General features: G+C 38.7%; 1 protein-coding gene and 1 long non-coding RNA gene across 7 annotated transcripts in view; one reads left to right on the top strand and one right to left on the bottom strand.

Moving 5' to 3' along the window:
* MAGI3 (membrane associated guanylate kinase, WW and PDZ domain containing 3) overlaps window positions 1-24,708 on the top strand; it is a 215,759-nt gene that overhangs the window by 166,031 nt on the left and 25,020 nt on the right. For 4 of the 6 annotated variants that reach the window (XR_006103373.1, XM_042461839.1, XM_042461842.1 and 1 more), the window contains exons 13-17: window positions 2,856-2,947; window positions 5,684-5,876; window positions 12,448-12,639; window positions 19,203-19,388; window positions 23,646-23,748. Coding sequence is in view for 5 of the 6 variants with exons in the window: in XM_042461839.1 (XP_042317773.1) it covers window positions 2,856-2,947; window positions 5,684-5,876; window positions 12,448-12,639; window positions 19,203-19,388; window positions 23,646-23,748 (766 nt within the window). In the remaining variant the exon portion in view is untranslated. The remainder of the gene's footprint in view (window positions 1-2,855; window positions 2,948-5,683; window positions 5,877-12,447; window positions 12,640-19,202; window positions 19,389-23,645; window positions 23,749-24,708) is intronic. The other 2 variants (XM_042461840.1, XM_042461843.1) reach the window with 1 other exon arrangement.
* LOC121927866 overlaps window positions 32-24,708 on the bottom strand; it is a 48,218-nt gene continuing 23,541 nt past the window's right edge. The window contains exon 3 of the long non-coding RNA XR_006103374.1: window positions 32-68. This is a non-coding gene — a long non-coding RNA (uncharacterized LOC121927866). The remainder of the gene's footprint in view (window positions 69-24,708) is intronic.

Below are 24,708 nucleotides of genomic sequence, written 5' to 3'. Positions count from 1 at the left end.
TACTAATTACCTTATGTCCTTTTGGAATGCATCAACATGGCTTGACTCTCAGATCTGCTAACCTTGATCTGAAAAAGATAAAATATTTGTACTTTGCCATTGTAGGTGTAAATGCCAGTACTTCCATTTTTGATGTAGATAGTCATCTTTATTAGTGTAGTATTGGCAGAACCATATTATCCTCTGTCCCCACTATTCTTATCATGTGCCAAGAGATCATTTCAGTCCATAACAGTGGTGAACTTAAAAGCTCACAAAGTGTCCATGAAGACTATTTGACCAAATGCAGAATCCATCTGGGAGAATGGTCCTTGAACCAAGAACTATTTCAACACTTAAACAAATTCTTTAGCCATTCCAGGTTGATTTATTTGCCTCTGGAGAGAATTTCAAACTAAACAGATATTTTTCAATAGGTGGAAACAAAAAAGCAGAACAACATGATGCACTGACAATGCCTTGGCCACTGTACATAATTTATGTTTTTCCACCACTACTAATTGCATATAGAATGTGGACAAAGATTCACATAAAGAACAGCTGTTTGCCACTCCTTTTTCAACCGGCAGAAAGACGGATTGGGCTGTGGTGTACGGTTGCCGCAGCCCTAATCCAGCTTTGTCCAGGACAGTTTGGGGCAGTCTGTTTTTCCCCATAGAGAAAACCACAGTGGTGCTAATACCTCCATATTAGCCTCAGTACCTATGATTTCTTCTGCAGTTGTCCATCAGAAAAGCTTGACAATTGCCACTAAAGCTAGACCTGATTCATCAAGGTCCAGTACTTCATCACAATCCGAAGTGGTTTAAGTTGACTGCATGGATATTGAAAAGCATATCTTAAGTCAGCAAGGTTATCAGTAGATAGTATTTAATACTAAATTAGCACCAAGGAGGAATTCTACGCATAGAATCTATAATATGGCATGGAGTATATTTAGGAATTGGTGTCTCAGTCACTCAGTGAAGACATTCAAATTGATGATCTGCTTGGATTTTTGCAAGATAGTACTTGTACGGGTTTAAGACCTAACTTGTTGAAGTAGTGGCCTTGGTAGCAGTTTTGAAACTAGGAGGAAATGTGTTGTAGCACATCCTCATGAGAAAAGTTTTCTAAAGGGGACTATTAACTTGGCATAGATTTCCCTCAAGTGATTTGAATTTAGTTCTAAATGTATTAACAAAAAACCCTTTAGAATCACTTAAAGAAAGAACTTCAAGATTACTCTCTTTTAAGGCGGTTTTCCAGGAATCAATAACATCCACAAGGACAGTCAAAGTTAGCTGTTCTTTCCATAAGTCCAAATTTGTGCACATTTGAACATGACAAATTAACATTGGACTTGACATTTCTACCAAAATGCTTATTAAACAAGGGAGTTCATCAGAATGTGTATTTACCAAATTTATGCTCTAATCCAAAACATCCTTTAGAGAAGAAATAGCACGCATTTGATATGAAAAGTACATGAAAAGAACAGGCTTCAGACACATGGTGGAACTGTTTGTGTCCTTCCATTCTAAAGCTGTAGGAAATAAAGATGCCAAAGCAAATCATTGCTTGATTGTTGAAAGTATGCATCTTCTTATACTACACTTATGCCAGGTATTGTGACCAAAACATATGTGGCTGCATCAACTCGCTTTATGACAAGTAGTACTATGTACACAGTTTCATTACTTTTGGAGGATGTTTGTAATACTGCTGGATGGAAGGAGCTTTCCATGTTCATAAGGCATCATAAAATAAATAAGTTCAAATCAGCACAGGGGGCCTTTGGTCATGTAGTGCTACAAACAGTGAGGGGAACAATTGGAAGCTACTCGCCCCCTAGGAACTGGGTCTTTCTTAAATCCTGAGAGTGCATGGGTTGTTGTCCATTCAGAGAACATGACATTGGAACTTACTGTGAATATTCGTGCTTAGATGTCAGAAGGGTCAATTGACACCCACTTGATTTGGGGCTACCCCAAAATAAATAAATAAGAAGAATCATGTTATTAGGCAAAGCTTTAGAATAAAACTAATGGAGACAGGAAAGGGAGTCAACAGACATGACAGCAAAAGAATCCTTGACTCCTACCTAGTCAGCCGGAACATGGGGAAGAAATGAGAGTGCATGGATTGCTTATCTTGCCATCCAAGAACAAATAGTCACGGTATGTACAGTCAGTCCTCCATATCCATGGATTCCTTATCCACAGATTCAACCATCCACGAAATGAAATTTTTATTTATATAAATTCCAAAATGAAAACCTTGATTTTGCCATTTTAAATAAGGGACACCATTTTACTACACCGTTGTATTTATTGAAACTTGTGTGTCCACAGATTTTGATGTCCATGGGGGGGTCCTAGAACCAAAGCCCAATGGATACCAAGGGCCCACTGTGACAACGTCTCACTTCAAGGCCAAAATAAGCCTTTGAAAGGGAGACAAGAGCCATTAAAAATGTAAAGGGGAACCAAAATTACACACACACCCCTACCAAACAGTGTGCAATGGCCTGATGTGTAGTGAAGCAATGGCATTTGAAAATCCTTCCCTCAAATTTGATGTAGTGATGATGACATGGTAGTGAAACCTGAGGGGGCTGCAAAAATAGCCACACCCCGTCATGGGCCTTTTTTTTACATCTGAACTTAGGTGGTCCTGTGTTCCCTATCCAAGAATAATTCATGATTTAATGCCACAAGTTATTAACTGTGTCAATTTAATAATTTGATGGGTAATGGTTCCTAACTGATTTTTCTCTTCTGTAGGCCAATTTAATGTTTGTTTAGGTTGTTTTAAAATGGCCAAGTAATGTTGCTTTGTCCAAACACAGTTTTTCCCTCTTGTTTCTTAACTAGCTCCAAACACAAAGGATTTGGATGTCTTCCTTCGGAAGCAAGAGACAGGCTTTGGATTCCGGGTTCTTGGTGGAGATGGTCCAGATCAATCAGTAAGTAAAGTGAAATATTTAGTATTTTGGCTAAGTAGCTTATGTCCTTAATGTTGTCTTCATTACTTCATAAGTTTAAATTAGCTCTTCTGTATCCTACCAGTACTTCAGCTAAACAGTCAAGATATCATTTTGGTTGTTTCCACCTATTCTAATGGTATTGAATAGGAATAATAAAGAAAAACTGTTAGGTAGTGGCTGAAATTAATAAAGAAATTATTCTTTCCTTTATTTGATCTGTTGATAACAAACTCAGTGATTCTTTGAATGCAAACTGAGGTGAGAACTGTTGGAGCATAGAAGATGTGCTGGCTTTAAATTTAAGATGAAGTTTGAACTCTTTTAAGGACAAAGTTTCATGTTTTCGTGGCTAATGGTCATATCTGCTGAAGTTTAGTTCACATACCGTATATACTCATGTGTAAGTCAACCTCATGTATAAGTCGAGGGCAGTTTTTGGATCCCAAATCATGGATTTTGATTTGACCCGTGGATAAATCGAGAGGCAAATACTGGAGGATGTTACAAAACATCTGGGGAGGGGGGGCAAAGCACCACTTCCCTCCCTATATCTCACTCTCTGGACCTCTCCCAAGCATCAGTCTCAGCATGGAAAGGGGGAAACAAACCTCATCACGCATGTGCACACACACACACACACTCTTCCCCTTACCAAAAGCATCTCCAAGACACATGGCTTGCGAAAAAGAGGACAGACCCCACTGTCTCTCTGCTTGTCATCCCCAGGACTCCCAAGGCTCATAGCTTGCAGAAATGGAGGACAGGCCTTTCTCTCTCTCTCCTTCTCACTCCCAAGGCTCATAGCTTTCAGAAATAGAGGACAGGGCTTTCTCTCTCTCTCCTTCTCACCCCCAAGACTCATGGCTTTCAGAAATAGAGGACAGGGCTTTCTCTCTCTCTCCTTCTCACCCCCAGGACTTCCAGGCAAAACGGGGTACAAGCCTGGGCATACTTTCTTTGTGTTCCTTCTCTCAGCAGCAGCTTATTAGGTCTGGCTCCGCAGGAAGGCTGGGAAACAGACAGACAGACAGACACACACACAGAGAGAGAGGGGGAGAGTAGGAGAGGAGAGCCGGCGCCGGGGCTTCAAACAGGGAGCCGTTACAAGGCTACAGAGTAGTTTATTAGCATTAACTCATTGACCCTTCCATAAGTCTACCCAGGATTTTGGAGTTCATTTTGGGGCATACATTTTTCAAGTTATAGTCGAGTATATATGTTATGTGCTTGAAGTGACATCATAGTCTACATTTTCCAATTTTCTCAATTAATAACCAATGGAGATGAATAAGGGAAGCTCTGCCATGTTGTCATATCACATATATGCTTTAGCAAACATTACCAAGTGGGAGTGGGCTAGGTAACTTGTAGGTTAGCCTTTGTTCTGAAGCATTCCTTGTTTCCTGTAGTTGGATACTCTTTTACTTGTTCTACATTAGAAATAATCAAAAGTGTTCATTTTGGTGCTTCTTCTGACTTTGAAGCTAGGGTCCATAAAACCCAGCATGTGCATGGAATTACTGTCTGTGCATGCATGTAGGAAGAGCTGTGGATTGTTCATTTCCCTCCCTAAATGCATTCCTCTAGATTGAAGTGCATGTGTGGTACCAGAGAGTCCCTTTTTGCAGTAGGTACAAAGGGCTGCAATGAGAAGAGAAAATCTGTGGTTCACCCACTGTGCACTCTTCTTCACTATATAAACACCCTACTATGTCAGAAATTGTGATATATTTTACATTTGTTCACCATGGTCCAAAACACATTACAGAAATAATCCAGTTTGAGACCACTTTAACTGCCCTGGTTCAGTGCTGGGGAATCCTGGGAATTGGAGTTTTTTGTGACACCAGGGCTCTCTGACAGAGAATGCTAAATGTCTCACAAAACTACAGTTCCCAGAATTCCCTAGCATTGAGCCAGGGTTGTTAAAGTTGTCTCAAACTGGATTATTTTTGCAGTGTGCTTTGGACCCCATATCATGTTTAGGGTTCTAAAAAATGATAAGCTGACTAGTAAGAATATCTACCAAAATTCCTATAGCTCAAGTCTGATTTTTTAAAAATTGACATACAGTACCTGGCTCTGTCTCAGAGATTTTGGTGGAGAACTAACTTAGAACATTGAACTCCTATTGTAGTGATTTAACCATCTTGTCTCTCTATATCTCCAATAATTAAGAGCTAACTTAAATAAAAACATTTTACATAATTTCTTAAGATTCAGGCTTTGACAGTTTTCTTCATTCTGCAGTGATGATATAGCAAACAAAAACACCTCTGCGTGTCTTTGAAGTCTTAATGATATATATAAAGAACATAAAAGTGTATTCTCAATCAATAATAAAGGTCTTGGTTTGAGCTTAAGATAAAGGGTTGGGATATTTATTTAAGGTCTTTACTACCACATCTTAGAAAAGATCATAATAAGTAATTATTGCAGACACAAATACATTAGTACAATGTGCTTACAGTGATGACATCTCAGGCAGAAGACAGTTTGCTGCATTTTTCATGAAGCTTCTGAACTCCAGACCAAGCACCTATGTCATAATACCAAATAATGTTGGAATTACTGTTGTTCCTAGAATTCCCAGTTTTTACACTGTAGTAGTAATGTAGATTTTTGTAGTGAATGTTGTTTCATATTTAATCTAAACATTAAATATATTTATGCTTCTGCATTCCTTAATTTTGAACAAACTCGTTTTGCTGCTAGATCTACATTGGAGCCATTATTCCACTGGGGGCAGCAGAAAAGGATGGTAGACTCCGTGCTGCAGATGAGCTTGTATGCATTGATGGTATCTCAGTCAAAGGGAAATCACACAAGCAAGTTTTGGATTTAATGACCAGTGCAGCACGAAATGGCCAGGTGCTTCTGACCGTTCGCAGAAAGATCTTCTTTGGTGGTATGTGCCATTATCTGTCAGTTCAGCCTGTTCTTTTGAACTTGGTATTGGTTGGTGTCATGGCAAATTTTGTCCACTATTAATGTCGCCAGCCTTAGAAGAGTTAAGATGTGATGGGTAAAAGAAAAGCGACATCACCAGTATTTATTGATGCAGGATAATGTGTCAGTAAAGCTTCAAAGTTAATACTGCGTTTGAAGTATTAAAGAAAATTCATACTTCTGCAAAAAATGTGTTTTTATGTTAGTTGCAAGTGTGGAAGTGTTAGATCCAGAATGATGAGTTGTAGCATGAATAATTCAGGTTCCATTTATTTCAGTGGGTCTTCTCTAAACAGGACACAGTCTGGATCCAATCCTATATATAGAGTCACTCCATTTCTCCATGAAAAAACTTGAAAGGGAAAATTTCAGAAGGGAACTTCTTAATAATCTTTCATCAACCTCTAGTGATGCTGAGTTAGGATTGCCTTTAGTTCAGAAACAGTGCTCTCTCTTTCTTACTTGGCAGCTCCCTCTATGGTTAGCTGCCGTTGAAAAACCAAACTTTGCAGCACCATTTTAAAATACTTCCTTTCTTTCATTGTTCCCTTTCTGTTCCACACCATGTTCATGATTAGGGAGGGGAAAGGTTGGTGGCAGGAGAACTCAGCCCTGAAGTCAAAAGAACAGCAGTTTGACAGATGCATCCCATTACCGTTTTTCTCATCCATCTCTGCTGTGATGGTGAAAATAATTAGCCCTTGGCTCAATAAGGGCAATGAGTATCACAATTATTTGGACTTTTCCTCCCATTACCAGACCCAAACTGGGAAAGATGCTGACAGCTGCTGTGCCATACTTTCTTTTTGTCACCTGTCCATTTTCCATAGTGTATCTTGTTTCCATGAAATGCAAGTTTGGAAGAAACAGTTTTTCTCTTTGGAAGTAGCCAATGATGTTGCTTGCTTATTCCTATAAAGGAGCCACAGTGGCCCATCTCATTTGTTTCAGGTAACAGTATGATTACTAGACAATGCCAGTGGCAAGCACTGCTTTGTTGTTCAGCCTGATTTATTAACAATTAGCCACCGAGAATATTTGTCCAAGGTTACATGATCTTACAGAGAGATGCAGTGCAAATGATATCAGAATTAACTATACTGTTTGAGGTGAACAATTTCAAAAAATTATCATAACTATATCCAATAGCATAAAATGGAGACAGAACCAAGTCCAGCAGCCCTTGTTTTAGTTTTGCTGGTACAAGAAAACTTTGGACAGCCAGAGTCTCTTTACTGCCTGATGCCGAGGAAGCATTTTTTTCCTTCCAGAGGCTGTGATAGAGGCTTCATAAGAAGTTCCCTAGCTTTTAGTTAGCACTCCAGTTGTTCTTCCTATCCGAAAGTGAGAAAAGTAGGTGAAATTAAATCTGTGAAAACAATGGGTCGAGATTGTCTCTTCCAGTTAGACAACATGTGTATTATCCATTTATTTACAATCTACTGGTACTTTTTTTCTCCCACAAGATTGTGACTAGATGGATTACAATATATCAAATGAGCATCTATAAGCAGCATTTAAAAAGAGAAAAAACTCCGTGGGAACAATTGTAGATAACCATAGTGTCTGGGAAATATGTAATAAAAATACTAATCAGTCCATATAATATTGAAAAAAGCATTACAGATTAATTCATCTAATGCAGCTGTTTAGCATTAAACAAGGAGAAAGCTGAACACAGAAACAAAAATACAACCCAATAGATCTTGTTTTATTTTAGAAAACAAATAGATCTTTATTCTACAGAAGCAGCATGGTGCCTTCACAAGTAATCTGCAAACATTAGTGGACAGCCACATCTGTTTCTTGTCACAGGCTTCCTCATAGATTTCACTTGCATCTCTCCCCTTCCCCATCTGTTACCTGAAGAGATATTCTCAAAACTCCTGCTCAGGGTCATTAGGACTCCTGGAAATGGCAGAAAATAAAAGGAACAGGAAGATACTCCTTCAGTTGCTCGTGAAGACTTTTTAGGAGACTGTTAAAACATCTACGATCACTGAGACTTTAGAGAAAGTAATTGAGTCCAATTTTAAAATGTATTTCGGAACACTTCCTAAGCTAGTTTTGCCTCTTACAGTTTTGGAAAGGGTTGAAACGTCTCTGATATATGTTCAGTGGCATGTTAGCTCCTGGAAATGACAGATTCCCACATCTGTGATCCTGTTGGTGATAAATTGCCTGGAGACCTCTTCAGTTGATGCTTAGAAGCTGAAGTGAAAGTGTCTTCCTTGAACTGACTTCATAGATATGGGGACACAGGATAATTTTGCCACCCCCATGCCAGCTTCCCCTATCTTGCCAAGAGTATTGGAGGTGGAGAAACTAAGATGCTTTGAAGATTCAGGACTGATTTGTAAAAGATAAACCTATAGGTAGTAAAATATTGAAAGACAAGCTTCAAGATCTCATCACCAACTGGTTTCAAAAAACATAGGTCCTGTTCCTTTGGCAAATTTATTCTTTTTTTAAAAAGGGGTGGAGGCAACCATGCTCTCTTGCTCAGTTTGAAAGTTTTGTAGAAAATGATTTTGAAAGCCTCAACTTTTGATCCCTGGAATTGGACCTCCTCACCAGTCAAAATCCTCCATTTTTGCGGACTTAAGTCCACATCCCTCACCTGTTTGTGGACAGCAAACAGTCACCCCTCCGTTTTCGCGGACTTAAGTCCACATCCCTCACCTGTTTGTGGACGGCAAATGGAGGGAGACAAAATGGGGGGGGGGCCGCCATTCAAGCCAGTGGGGCTTGAATATTGGCAATTTTCCATTTTTGCGGGGTCCGGAATGGATCCCCTGCAAAAACAGAGGGGCGAGTGTATAAAGAACGTTTCCCTCAAGCTGCTTTACAGATTGCGTTTTATACTATTAAGGGTGATTGTTTTAACAGAACAGTACTACCTATTTGTCAATGAAAGTGTGGAGGATAGGGTTTCCTCCTCCATATGGCCTTCTCTGTTGTGGCATCCCAATTATGGAATACTTCCCCCCCCCCCCCCCCAAGGCCTCATTGGCATTGACATTAGCTTCATATAGTTGGCAAGATAAATTACAGCTTTTTATTAAAGCTTTGGGGGGTCTAATAATTTTATCCAGCTTGTACATATACATAGTTTAAACTATTTTAATTTGTTTTATTTGTTACTGTAGATAGTTGCAGCTTGTACATTGTTGTTATTTTTACTGTTTCATATTGAATTCTTTAAGTTGCTTCTTACAATCCCCTCCCCAAGATCTTTGAATATAGCTCAAGATATAAATAGTTAAACAGTATTTTTAAACTGACACATCATTGAACCTTCTTCACTTTGGGGGAAAGCCATTAACAATATGTAGAAACACCTGGCTTGCAATTCTTGAAAGTGGATTCAAACACACTGTTTTGCCAGAGTTTATTTTACTATCTCTAAGCATCCTCAGGAATCCTTAGATGCCTATTTAGGGAAGCAAAACAAAAGAAGGCTTCCTCTGTCTGAAAAGATTTATTCCTTTTGTTGCTGTAAATTCTTCACATTTTCTAAAGATTTCAACAGCGTTAAAACTAACTGACAGACTTCCAGAACAACTGGAAGAGATCAGACTGCCATCAATCTGTGCCCTTAGCCAACACATGTGCAATGAGCATATGTGCCTTTTTCTGACACCTCATTTATGGAGGTGTTGGTGGGGGGGGAAGCACTCCTAAGAGTAGCTGATATACTTCTAGTTTATCTAGTAGCACTTCTAGTTTTCATATGCCTCAAACATAAGTATGAAACATTACTCTTTGGAATTGATTTTCTTCATTCCGTACTAACTGCTGTCAGTCAGAAGTACTTTCTATCATCAGAAAATGTACTGTCCATTAGATGTGCCAGCCTTCTCAGATGCACAGATTTTTAAGAGGCAGGGGACTCGATGAGAGTAACTGGATTTTCTGCTAAAGCTCAGAGTACACTGGAACACCCTCAGCCAAAGGTGACATATTATCTGGCATATTTTCATATTATAAAATCAAGGAAATGAAGTTGAAGAATACGGCTGTATTCCCATCTTGAAGATATCCTTCAAGATGGTCTTGAAATAGGTCTGGACATGGTGACTCAGCAGTTATGATGCTGACTCTAACGAATGCAAGATTGGCAGGTTGGCAGTTTGAGAGCCAAGTGCTGTGTAACAGAGTAAGCTCCTGTCACTAGTCCCAGCTTCTGCCAACCTAGCAGTTCAAAAGCATGTAAAAGTGCAGTTAGGTACCACTTGGGTGGGAAGGTAACAGCATTTTGTGCAGTTATGCTGGCCACGTGATCACAGAATCGTCTTTGGCAATTCTGGCTCTTCGGTTTAGTAACAGAGATGAGCACCATTGCCTACAGTCGGACGTGACTTGACAACCTTGTCAAGGGGGAATACCTTTACCTTTACTTACCAAGATGCTAGCATACTTGGTCCTAAAAGAGGCAGATTCTATATCAGAATGCATATGTTTATATGTTAAGAGGCATTGTTCCTTAAGCTTAAAGATATGGGTCAGCAGGTTCTAGATGTTACATAGAAACAAAAGGTCATGCGTTTGGATGGATAGTAAAGCATTCTAGTAAAGAGGGGTATGGAGATCAGACAAACAGTACCTTATTCAGTAGGTTTTTCTACTGGTCACATTATTTCTTGTGCTGTTCACACACTGACTCCACTTGGTACAGAGCTAATAAACCAGGTGTTTCCTCAAACAAGAGAATTCCCATTGCAATTTCCCCAGCAAGTCTATCTACAGTACTATTTAATGAAAATATCTCCCTTATTGAAACAGGTTGTAGGCCACTGTGGGGGGTGCCTGCAAGATCAGCTCATGTTGTCTGCAATTTTGAGCCACTTCTTTCTAAGTGTTCCAGCCAGCTTGTAGGTATGGCATTCAGATGCACCACACCCCCAAGCCAGACAGAAGCCGGGCCAGTGATTATACGCTGGCTGGCTTCTCTCTTGCTTGGGGGTGTGGCGTTTACATGCTGCTCACCCAGAGCCAGCTGGATGCTGGCTCTTCAGGAAAAGGGGTGGTTCCTTTCCACTCCCAAAAGGAGCAGAACTTATCCGCTCCTTTTTGGGGCTGAATCTGGTTAGATTGGGGCCAGGCAATCCCTCCATAGCAGCTGAGTTATGAACAGAATCTGTCTGGTCCTTTTCCTCTGTGCTTCCAAAATGTGAAAGCTGTTGAGAATTCAGTAAAAGAAAACCTCTTTAGTAGAATCAAAATGTGTTAAGCAGCAAATAGAACATTAACAGAGGCTTGTATTCATTATATTAGTATTTTACCTGCTGGTTAGTGCCAGCATGGTGTTTTATAGAACTAAGAGATCAGATTGAGTGTAAGCAACCACCTGGAGAGAAGGAAGACGTTACCCAAAGAAGGGTAATTTCTGTCTTTGAACCTCAGCTTTCATTATGAGCCTAGATTGTTTTGGGACTGCTGTGTGTGCTTCATAGTACTGCTGCTCACTTTTGTCACCTGACTCCTTAAGTAATGGATAATTTGTTTAAGCTTCAAATGGACTGAACCAGTGCAAAAAAGAGAATACACTCAGCCCTCCATATTCATGGATTCTTTATCCACGGATTCAAGCATCCACAGCTTGAAAATATTCCAAAAAATATAAATTCCAAATAGCAAACCTGGATTTTGCAGTTTTATATAAGGGACACCATTTTACTATGCCATTGTGTTTCATGAGACTTGAGCATCCATGGATGTTGGTATCCCCGGGGGTCCAGAAACCCCAGCAGATAACAAGAACCCACTGTAGTTTACAAATCTGGTTTCCAGGGCTGAGGGATTGATGAAACAGTCTTTAAATCTCCAAGAAAATAAAGAAAGTTTTATAAAATAGGCCCAGTGGGGAAAGACTTATCTTGTATTTCCCACAGAATTGTTTCATTGTGACAAATATTGATTTACTAGGAGACCAAGAATGTATTACAGATATCAGTCCTAGAATTTTTATGCTTTTGCAGGTGAATCAGCGCTGGTTTAAAATAATATGTTTGTATTCCCTATAGTTAAACCATCGACTTTGTTGTTGTTAATTGCATTTGAGTTCACTTCAACCCATGGTAGCCCTTTGTATGAGAACTCCGTCACCCAGTCCTCATCTGGCCTGCTCCTGCAGATTCATGGCCATGGCTTCCCTGACTGAGTCTATCCATCTCTGGTATTCCTTCGTTCCTATTGCCCTCTACGGCAACCTCAGTTTAGTCATCTTTGCTTCCAGGGAGAGTTCAGGCCTGATCTACTCTAGGATCCATCTAGTACAGGGAGTTTAAAAGAGATTCCATGGTTCAAAATACAAGAAAAATATTTCTGCACATACAAATTAAGTCTGTTTCTGTTACTAGTCTTAACACTCCATATGTCCTTTATGGTCATTTTGTGTTATAATTTTAAAGGCATTCTGTATTATGATTTCTCTGCACATATCTCCTCTTGGTTCTGTCAAATTAGGTTGTATTTAACTAGCTTCACGATGATTATATTTACTGTACTTGTTTTTGTGTCATTTGTAGTAGATAAGCAACCAGAAGAAGAGTCATCATCTCAAATTGCCATCTCCTCCCAGAATGGATCTCCTAGGCCAAACCGAGTAGAGTTACTCAATAAACAGTTCCCAGAGGCATATGATGTTGTGCTGCAGCGAAAGGAGAATGAAGGGTTTGGTTTTGTGATCCTTACTTCAAAAAACAAGCCACCACCTGGTGGTAAGTACTATGAGATTTCAGCTTTGCTTATTAATATTGTTGAAATGGAGTTGCCTGCTTTAATTATCTGAATCATTTGATAGGTGTTCTGCAAATAACTGTAACCAAAAGCTTTTGTCACAGCCTTACACATTTTTTTAATCTGAAAACTCATACACGCCTCTCTCTTTCTTTTAATTCCCATTGTCTTGGCCTACTTCTAAATCATATGTTTGTTGCATTTATACAACCATTGCTGTCAATTACTAGCATGAACATGTTGGGAAACCAGAGGGAAATGGTCTTTTAATGTTTTTGTTTTTAATATGTATTATTTTCTTGTTTTTTTAAAAAAAAAAGCTTGCTCCATTTTTCTATGATTTTACTACTATTTTACTTTTATTTCAGTGTCATTGATTTGTAATATATAGGCGCTCTGTAGACGGGCCCTATGGGGCACCATCATCACGTGCGAGGGGCGGTGTTTTCAGACGCCCCTCGCACATGACGAGGGCGTCAAAATGGTGGCACCCTGTACATTCGGGCGCCACCATTTTGACGTGACGGACTCCTAGCATCCGCACGTCTCAGCGTCCTTGTGATGCCGCAAGGGCATCATTGGTGCCTTGTGGCATCACAACCACACCAGAAACAGAAGCCGCTTTTTGCGGCTTCTTTTTGCTGCGCAAGGGAGCTGCGCGGTTTGTCCGCTGCGGCTCCCTCATGCAGCAAACTAGGGCGGCGGCAGACCACCCTTTTGGGCAGTCTGTATCCTGCCATTGTTATCCATTTTGAAACCTTGAATGAGCTGTGGAGAATTCCACTTCTAAAGCAGGGATTTCCTGCCCCTTCTTCTTCTTCCTCAAGTACCATTGCCCTTTTTTGCAAATATTTTATAAACAATATGCTTAACAGAATATTGATGATGTTCAGTTCATAAAATTAAAATAGAATAGAGAGTTTGCAATGACAGATTTGTTCAAGTCCATTAAATTAATTTTTATAATCTGTTGCTGTGATGCAGACTTTCAGATTTGTTTTGCTTATAAATGCCTCTTTTTTCTTGTTTATAAATTCTTTATTTTTTCCAATAGCTGTTCTAATAATATAGTTTTTTGTGGCTTTTTTGGGCTATGTGGCTATGTTCTAGAAGAGTTTTCTGAAGATGCCAGCCACAGATGCTGACAAAACGTCAGGAAGAAACATCAGAAAAACCCATAAAAAACTATGGATGGCGGCCATGAAAGCCTTCGACTTCATATTCTAATAATATTGGTTGCTATTACTGAAATGATGCCTAACCTTTCACAGTTTACTCTTCTCCTACCTTATTCATTTAAATATAGAAAATTGTAAGAAAATACTGGCAATTTTCAGACTTTTTGTGCTTGTTTTAATAATTTGTTCTTAAACTTCATTTAAAGTACCCTACCACAGCGCACTTGGTGAAATAGGAAGTAGTTATGAAAAATGAGGTATTGCTATAGTACTAGGTCAGTACTCAGAGATTCTTCATTCTCCTTTATAAAGACAGTTGCTATGGAAACGATTGGAACTGGTGCTGTCACCCTCTGATGCTGTAGAATTGATTACGTGCTCTGAGTTAGACATATGAAATATGATTTTCATGCTGCCTAGTCAGAGCTTAGACAGCGTCAGAGAGAAAAAATATTGTTGATTACTAAGCCAAATTCCCCTGTGTAATCCTGATGCTGCATAATACAAAATACAATTCTGTTTTTAAAAAAGGATGGAATTCTGTTTGGCACTGCAATTCTAAAAAGGGAACTTCAGTAGAAAGTCATGGAAGATAACTGAACTCTTATTTCAACATCGTAAGGACTAAAATAGCAGTTCTGGGCTTTGATGGATCCTTCATTTATCATTTATACTTGAGTACCTTTTTAAATATAATTTATAGTTAACCTCCAGTGTCTCATGTGGAGTTATATGTTTCTTTATACACAGTGATTCTGCAGATAACACTGTTGCCATAATCACACACTAGTTATGAGTTTACAGTCACAGCATGAGAATAATGAAATTAAAATTTAGAAGAAATGCTAGAAAATTTCTTCAGATGCATTAAAAGCTAGAAGTCTGTATGGAAGCTATTTCATTAATTGCAAGTCTAACTACATTAGACTTGCGTTACAGATGACTTCCAGAAGCTGCATGAGATTTATTGTCATGGTTTAAAATGCTGATTTTGCTAAATATACCTTTATCCCACCTGTTTATTTCCTGCAAATTATGGTTTATGATAGAACAACCATAATTAACTCAGGACAGTTCATCTTTCTGACTAGCTTGTGAACTTTGAGGGTTTTCTGGGTGACTTTTTTAATGTAGAGAGTGTAACCTGGGATGCTAATTACATTTGTAGAGGGAAAACCTAACAACTGGCCCAAATAATTGTTTGATGCTCTGTGTTGGTAATGTCATCACAGCAAACCTAACTATATGTGGAATGTTCTGAATTACAGTTAGTCATAGTGGGAGCATGAGCAGGTGCAAAGATCCAGGCAGAATTATGCCTCTTTCTGCTATAAGCCTTCAGGGTTTTGGAAGAAAATAAAATGATGGGAAGATAAACACATGGACTACAATTTAATTTTCACACAAGAATCCCTATGTTATGGGGAAGAAAAATCTGAACCTAGGCACTGTATTTAAAAATTACTGAAGAAATGATATGATTCCAGATGACTGAAGAATAAACATGGTTTCAACTTTATTGAAAGAAGACCGAGATAAATGTACATCAGACAACTTGTCATGAATAACTAGTAAGACAGAAATATTTTTATGTGGAAAATCAAGAGATAATTGACATCTACAGTCACTCCATTTTTCTCCGGTAATAGTTGAATTAGATGGAGCGTACCAAAGAGTGTCAGAAGAAAATCAACCTGTGCTTTATAGATTATAGCAAACCCTTTGATTGTGTAGATCATGAAAAACTATGGATCATTTTTAAAGAAATGAATGTACCACAACATTTGATTATCCTAATACATAATCTGAACTCAGAGTACAGGCCACTCTTGGGACAGAATGTTTTCCAGTTGACACGGGAATTAGACAAAGTGTATTTTATCACCCTATCTGTTTAACTTCTACACTGAATGTATCATACACAAAGCTGCATTAAACTTTGAGGAAGGAGGTGTGAAAATTGGGGGAAGGCACATCACCAGTTTAAGACATGTAGATGACACCATGCTACTAGAAGCAAATAGCAAAGACTTGGTTTAAAGCAGAAAATAAAGACATTGAAATAATCCAAGATTTCCTGTGCCTTGGCTCAGTCATTCACCAAAATAGAGACTGCAGTCAAGAATTCAGAATAAGAGTAGGACATGAAAGTGCTGCTTCGAAGGAGTTAAATAAAGATTCTGAAGTATCGAAAGGGATCTTATAACACTTTTTGAGACTAACTATGCAGAAGGTGTTGTAGCATAAGGTTTTATAAACCAGATCTATTTCCTCAGATGCAAGATCTACAAAAGCTTATGCTATAATTCCTTTGCACAACTAGTCTCACAAGTCCTACAATATCTCTTTGCATGCTTATATTCCAGACTAACATGGCTATTACCTCTGAATTCTACCACTAAGATCTTGAAGCGTAAAAATATATGATTCAATACCAAAGTTGATTGTCCGTACCATGGTATTTTCCATTTATATGTATGGTTGTGAAAGTTGGGCAGTGAAGAAAGCTGATAGGAAGAGAATCCACACATTTGAGGCATGATGCTGGAGGAGAGTTCTGCAGATACCATGGACTGCTAAAATAACCAATAAAAAGCCTGAATTCTCCCTAGAAGCCAAGATAACTAAACTGAGACAGTCATAGTTGGAACATACCATGAGATGACATGACTCACTAGAAAAGCCAATAATACTTGGCAAGATTGCAAAAGGAAAAAAAGAAGGAAAAGAGGAAGACTGCATTGCAATTGGTTAGACTCAAACAAGGAAGCCACAGCTCTGAGTTTGCAAGCCCTGAATGGAGCTATTGATGACAAGTGACTTGGCTGGTTTCTCATTCATAAGGTTGACATAATTGAAGGTTGGCAACAGTTAACAACAACAGAGCTAAGCTAGATTTGTTGACTACATTTTTGTCATGTTCTAGGCATGCTGTGCCAACACACACTACATTAACTCACACATGACACCAAATGGTTGTGTGTAATTCCTGTCAGTGCACCTCCCTTCTCCAAAATTTGAGTGAGCACTCCTCTACATTGGTACTGTGCACCTTTAGCTCACCTTTATGCTTTTTCATTTCTTACACTTTAAAAATTGATCTACTGGCTACAAATTTATTACTAAATTCAAAACTAGGACCAACTACTGACTACACAGAGTCCTGCTTATAAGTGGTTGACTTCATATGAACCAGCAGGTGTAGAGTAGTTTCAGTATGGTGATAATGTATCACAATCAGTTTTGAAATATCACAGTTGTGATAACAGTCACAGTGTTACTTTTTTTTAGCTGCTAGATTGCTTAGTAAGTTTTAATAAGAAGTTGTGTCTAGCATTAGGCAAGCCAGTCAAGTCTACTGGCAAAGCTGCTTTTTAAGCTTTTAACTGCTTTCCCCTTTAGTTGAATATCTATTTGAATACATTGGTTTAACAATCCCAGAATGTTCAGAAGATTTTGTGAACACTATTCTTTTTTTACCTTTCTGAGATTATCATCCTACTTTCTCTGAGTATGCAACTATAATGTGAAAACAGATTATTTTTTGCTTTGTTTGTTTTTATGTGCAGCAACACTCACCTGAAGTTTCTCCAGAAAACTAAAGAAATAGATTTGTTATAGAGAATGCAACAGTAGTGTTGGTGATTTTGTTAGATATCTCATAAGAACTTACGTGGTTTTAAGAAGTAGCCCAGAGCTGATAAAGACAGGCTAAGGTTTCTGGAGTTACAGTCAGCCCTCCTTATCCACGGATTTTTTTATCTACAGATTCAAGCATCCACAACTTAAAAATATTCCAAAATAAAGTATAAATTCTGAATAGCAAACCTTGATTTTCTATTTTATATAAGAGATGCTATTTTGCTATGCCATTGTATTTAACGGGACTTGAGCATTCATGGATTTTGTTATCCACAGGAAGTTTGGAACCAAACCAACCCCAGCGGATAACAAGGACTCACTGTACTTACACATTGTATTTGAATGTATAAATATATATACATTTGAATATATTTGTTTATGTGATTCATATTATCATACTTAGGCTTTAATGCATAAATTGTACATCTTTAAAGATGACGATAGTAAGACTGAACTGTATCATAGATGATTGTCAAGATTTCCAGTTTATATTTTTGCAGTTGGATATCAAAATGCTATATGCTGTTTGCTATAGTTTTGCCATAGTAAGTAAAAGTGGATTGTCATCAGACAAAATCATGCATTGAAAGGGATATTTTTAGCTTTTGATGGAGGTATTACTTCCACTTACATTAGTCCTTCACAAAATGTCAGGATAAGATCAGAATGAGAATGCAGTTGATTGGTGTAAATGTGATTTGTAGTCTTTCTGTTCTCAGGAAATCCCAAGAAGATATACAGTGCGTCTGCCTGCACAAGCCCCATTGTTTTCAATGAGGATTGAGCATGCATGGTTTTTGCTTTACGCGGGCAGTTCTTGAATGGATCCCCCATAGGAAAGGGCGCACTGTAGTTCTTTGAAGTGCAGTTACGAATTTGTTACAGGAGTCTCTTAGCATCTTTATAAAACTACAGTTCTCATGAGTATTATGAGAGAAAGGGCATTTGACTGTTACAAACCCAGAGCTTGGAGGGTTGTTTTAAAAATTTTACATGTTAATGTTACTTTTCCAAAAGTAAAATGCTACATGTAATATCATAGTTTATAATGCATTACTCCCAAACTCCTTGAAATGTCATTTTTAATGCAATGCTTAAAACAGATTGAGTCTCCCTTATCTAGAATTCTGAAATCCAAAATATTCCAAAATCCAAAATTGTCCACATGGGTGGCTGAGATAGTGACACCTTTGCTTTCTGATGGTTCAGTGTTCACAAACTTTGTTTCATCACAAACTTATTAAAAGTACTGTGTATAAAATTACCTTCAAGTTATATGTATAACATGTATACAAAACTTAAATAAATGTCATGTTTAGACTTGGGTCTCATCTTCAAAACATCTCATTCTGTATATGCAAGTACAGTTGGCCCTTGGTATACACAGGGGATCCGCTGGAATCTTGTTGACCAGAGGGAGCCAGATCCAGTGCCAGGGCTTGGGTCTTGGTGTCTGGAGGGCCTGTCCCAGGTGTTGGATCAGGGGGGAGGGCTCTGAGACCCAAGCCCCATTGGGGATAGCGCAGGCTTGCCATCTGCTGATGCTCAAATCCACAGATAGCAAGTCCACAGATACTGAGGTCCCACTCTATTCTAAAATCTGAAAAAATCAAAAATCAGAAACACTTCTAGTCCGTAGCATTTTGGATAATGGAGGCTCAACCTGTAATATTTCCTGCCTAATAGAGGCCAATGGTTTGGTTTGTTTTGTTTTCATTTCTCAGTGATTCCACATAAAATTGGTCGTGTCATTGAAGGGAGTCCAGCTGATCATTGTGGAAAACTGAAAGTAGGAGACAGAATCTCAGCAGTGAATGGTCAGTCAATCATAGACCTCTCACATGAAAATATTGTGCAGCTGATCAAAGATGCAGGAAACACTGTCACACTCACTGTTCTTGCTGATGAAGGTAAGGATGTCTCAGCTATCCTTGTATTTTTCTATCATCAAGTATTTTTGTGATAAAAAGATCCTTAAAAGGAGGTGTACCATACCTCCTTCAGTGCAGTACTAGCAAACGTTAGCTAAGGTGCCACTGCCATTGTCTCTTTGCCAGGGTCACCCTCCACTGATGCTGCTGCCCAGTAGCTATTTGGAGCATTTAGTCTGGCTCCTCAGCAAAAGTATGTCTGACGTGGGAGTTCCTCTTACTTCTGTCAGCATAGCATCTTGCCTCACAGGAGCACACAATCCCACTATCACAGAAAGATAGTGCTGTTGGTGGGTGGCCACAGTTATCTATGTTTAAATGGGATTGTTGTGGTGCACTTTTCCTTTGAAGGCTACTTGGAAACACCATCCTACAGAAAATACAGCTGCTAAGTTACTAACTGCAAAAGCTATCCAGAGCAAATCTATCCCATTGTTAAATAGCTATAGACTGGAATTGTGAGCTGAATGCTTACAGAACCTGCAGTTCACCCACTCGACAAAATAGCTTTAAAAGCCACCCCAACCAGCAAGAGGTATTTTTTTAAGCATTACTACAAGAAGAAATGGGCTTTAAGAGAGCACGTTTAAAGGCATTGTGCTTTTAAGGTCTACCTATATCACTTTGTGTGAATTTGATAACACTGTCTCTCATCTTGTTCCCTAACCTTTTCCCTTCAATCTTTCAAGCTGACAGAAAATTCTATGCCATAATGTTGTCTTGAGTAATAAAATCAAAATTATTTTGTATGTTCAGAAATCCTGTTTGCTTTATATGGTATTATTGTTCCCTACACCAACAGCTTAGTATAAACATGTAAAATCCAATGATTTCAATGGAAGTTCTGAAGGGCGGGGTATAAATGCCATAAATAAATAAATAAATAAATTCAGTTCAGAAATAGTTACATTCTTCCAGACACCTCTTCTGAATTTAAACTTGCTATCATTATTTTGTCAGAAATGTAGCTTTCCACAATTGTGAATAATTACCCAAACAGTTGCATATTAAATGCAAATATTTAACATGTTATGTTTTCATTACAATATCAGAGACTTTATTCACAGTCATGTTAATGTAAAGAGGAATTTTAATACTTATATAACCTATAAAAGTTTTGGTGAAGACTGACCTTTTCCCAACCAAAGTACAGTGAATGGTGAACTCAGTAAAGATGACATTGACAATATGCTGGTCTGTTTTGTCCTTGATTTTGAATCATTGTCAACTCATGCATGCTACCTTTTCTATTAATATCCAGGAATAAGCACCCACTCACAGAAGCTTGTTTTCTTGATACACTGGAAGTAAAATTCAAAGGCAAAATTTGGAGATATAGGTTGAGTATCCCTTATCCAAAATATCTGGGCCAGAACTGTGTTGGACATCTTCATATTTTGGAATATTTGCATATATATAAAATGAGATATCTTAGAGATGGAATCCAAGTCTAATCACAGATTTATGTTTCATATACTCCTTATACACATAGCCTGAAAGTAATTTTATAGTATTTTTAATACTTTTGTGCAAAATTGATGTACATTGAACCATCAGAAAGCAAAGATGTCACTATCTCAGACACCTATGTGGACAATTTTAGATTTTGCAATACAGTATTTTAGATTTCCAGATAAGGAGTACTCAACCTACAATCAGTTACAAAATGAACACTCACTCACTACCCACTTATACTTTGTGGTTCAAAGGATGTTTTCCATGCATTTTATAATTTAAGGATCTATAGAAAGGTATTGTTAAAAGAATTTTGTTGTTGTGTGCCTTCAAGTTGTTTCTGGCTTAATACTTGATATAAATTTTAATTCAGGAAGGTGCAGTTGCAGTATGACTGCACAGCAAATGTCCAGATCACAGCAATGTGTACAATCACATTGCTAAGGAAAGAAAGCTAATACAAAAGACTACAGAGCCAGTATCATATTAGAAGTGTGGCCTTGATAAGACGCACACCTCAAAAGGAAGCATTCAAAAATCAGAACAACTAACAAAATGCTATAAAAGCACATAACTGGTGCATACATTTTTGTGTTCATTTAATGTTCTTGTGCTTATGTAGTGTTTTGTGCCCTTGGGTTTGTGTTAACATGGATTTGTAGTTATAAAATTTTCTTCTTGTATCTTTTTTCAGTTGTGTGCTTTTATTGTATCTTGTTTGTTTTTGTTTTTGTTTTTTGCCTTCATAAAGACTCATCTTATGCTTCTGTTGACACATGAGTAAAATCAAAGAGAAGCAGCAGTGGAATCAGCATCTGCCGTAACATTGAATTCATACTTTTCTTTTCCTACTATGTTCCCATTAATGAAAGCCTCTTAAATTGGAAGTCAAAACTTTACTGTGAAAACCTCTTTCCTTTAGTGTCTAGAAATGCCCAAAAAATTAACTGTCTCTTCCCCTCCCCCATAGTCTCTTTAATGTGAAGAAAAAAAATTATGCTTCATGCTCCAGAAAGCATTCTGCTAATATTTTGAAAGAAACAGAAGCTTGTCAGCCCCAGTCATGTAGAAAGTAAAAATCTAGGAAAAAGGGAAGTCAAGGAGAGGAAATGTAAACAGACAGATGGCCTTTTTCCCTACCTGTGCTTATTAATTAAAACTTGAGTATAGACCAGGAGAAAATGTTGACATTTGTCTCTGTGGAAAATTTTCTTCTAGGCATGTCATAGTAATAAGTTCAAGCAATCCTGTGCTGAATTCCACAGGACTGTACAGTGCTGGCAAATGGAATTTAATAATCTGCATTGGGGAGCAGTAGTGTTTACAATTTGAGGGCATTGACATTACCACAAGGACCTGTAAATGTGAATGAATTTACACCAAAAAAATTAACTTAGTTCACATAGTTGCTAGCATGAAATAGCTGCTAGCATTTTCACTTCCTTCTGGATTTACCACTTAGCACCAAAGTTCTAATTAAACTAAAACCTGTCCTTTTAAGGGCTTTGGCTGAGAGTTTTCTGTTGCACCTTGAACGTATGTTTAAGCTTATGTTTAGACTTTGTTTTTAATCTTATTTTTTTTCAGAAAGTGTTTCTTGTGTAAGTCTTGGGGTTACTGTCACAATCAATATATATGTTGTATGGGAGTCAGAAATATGAGTGAAGCTTCTTCAGATAGTTTGGGTAACTTGACAAACAGCTGCCCAGTTTTGCTGCTTGTAGTAATTTGAATACAACTCTGCTTAATTAAGCAAGTTCCTCAACAGGCATTTTAGGATTATTATTATTATTATTATTATTATTATTATTATTATTATTATTTAGTGTTTGCTTTCCGTTAGTGATTGATAACATCTTAGGTCTAGCAGCATTCTTTGTTACCTATGTAGTGCAGTGGAAAACCTGTTGGGTGCTACTGTCTTTTCTTGCCTACCTATATAATATCTAACTATTATTTTTTACTGTCAAATATATTTTTTACTGTCAAATATCCTACTCTGATTTGGATACTGCATCATGGTGTAGAAGGTGAACCTTTTGTTTCAAAGGCTATGTCATCAGAGCAGAGGCTCTGTCTGGTTCCACCAGACTGAAGAATCTCCAAGTATGGCTTCATTGGTGGATTCTACACCCTGAATTCTATTGGTAATCCCAGCTAGAGTCACATTCAACACTGATTCAATGAATCTACTCTTACTGGAACTATGAATAAAATTCAAGCCCATGTCTGCCATATGAGGATAAACCTAACTTAATATAGGCCCAGTCCAGACGAGCACGATAGGGTGCCCTCGTCACATACGAGGGACGGCGCTTCTAGACGCCCCTCGCATGTGACGAGGGCATCAAAATGGTGGCGCCCTGTACAGATCGGCACCGCCATCACTACATGACAGACACCTAGTGTCCGCACGTCGCGGCGCCATTGTGACCTAGCGACACTGGCGCACTGCGGCATCATAATGGTGCCACAAGAAGAACCCGCTTTTTGCAGGTTCTTTTTGGTCCGTGGGGAAGTCCTGTGGTCTGGAGGCTGTGGCTTCCCCACGGACCAAAGTTGAGCATCGGGAGACCGTCCTTTTTGGACAGTCTGTCCTGGACGAAAGACAAGTTCATTGATATCAGGTTGGCCATCAGGTAATGAATTGGCCACAGCTGTAAACATAAAGTTGCTACATAGAGTATCAGTCTACATCAGTGATGAGATTCTGATAAAATCAGGAGTATTTAAGGTATATTTGCTAGGGTATCTCTAATTTGCCACTTCTGTCTTCATTAGACCACCGTGGTCCCCCATCAGGAACAAACTCTGCTAAGCAGAGTCCAGCCCTACAGCATCGACCTATTGGACCAATATCAGCCAACTCTGGGCCCAATGACAGGTACAAATCTTTTTATTTTCAGACTTTTGGAAAGCAAAATGAGGAAGAAAGGGTTGTCTTTTTTGTGGGACCATTTCTCAACTCAGAGCAGTTCTGTGTTCATAGTACAGAGGATTTATTCTTCAGTGGTGTCCAGAGAGAGCTGTGTACGCTATTTTGGGTTCCATGTGTAACTTGTATTTTAATGGAATTACTCTAGTTGTGTGCCTTCAAGTCACTTCCAGCATATGGAGAACCTGAGGTGATCTTGTCATGGAGTTTTCTTGGAAGATTTGTTTTGGGGGGGGGGGGTGTTGCCTTTTTCTTCCTCTGAGGCTGAGAGAGTATGACTTGCCCAAGATCATCCAGTGGGCTTCCATGGCTGAACAGGGATTCGAACCCTGGTCTTCAGAGTATATTGTGAACGCTCAAACCACTGCACCATGCTGGTTCTCATTGTAATGGAATACAGTTGGCCCTCCATATCTACAAATTCTTTATCCACAGATTTAATCATCCACAGACTCCAATACATACCGTATATACTCAACTATAAGTCGAAAAATTTATGCCCCAAAATGAATTCCAAAATCATGGGTAGACTTATGTAAGGGTCAATGAGTTAATGCTAATAAATTTATTGAAAGAAAAAGTGCCCATCTTCCTCTGTAGCCTTGTAATGGCTCCCTATTTGAAGCCCCGGCGTCCGCTCTCCGTGTGTGTGTGTGTGTTTCCCTCTCTGCCTTCCCGCGCAGCCAGAGCTAAAAAGCTGCTGCTGGGGAAAGGAACACACAGAAAGTATGCCCTGGCTTGTACCCCGTTTTGTCTGGAAGTCCTGGGGGTGAGAAGCAGAGAGAGAGAAAGGTCTGTCCTCTATTTCTGCAAGCCCTCAACCTTGGAGTCCTGGGGGTGAAAAGCAGAGAGAGAGAAAGGTCTGTCCTCTATTTCTGCAAGCCCTCAACCTTGGAGTCCTGGGGGTGA

The sequence above is a fragment of the Sceloporus undulatus genome, chromosome 4 (genome assembly GCF_019175285.1).
Source record: "Sceloporus undulatus isolate JIND9_A2432 ecotype Alabama chromosome 4, SceUnd_v1.1, whole genome shotgun sequence".
In the NCBI taxonomy this organism is placed as follows: Eukaryota; Metazoa; Chordata; class Lepidosauria; order Squamata; family Phrynosomatidae; genus Sceloporus; species Sceloporus undulatus.
The sequence above is the reverse complement of the archived record's forward strand: the minus strand, read 5'-3'. Positions and strand labels throughout refer to the sequence as shown.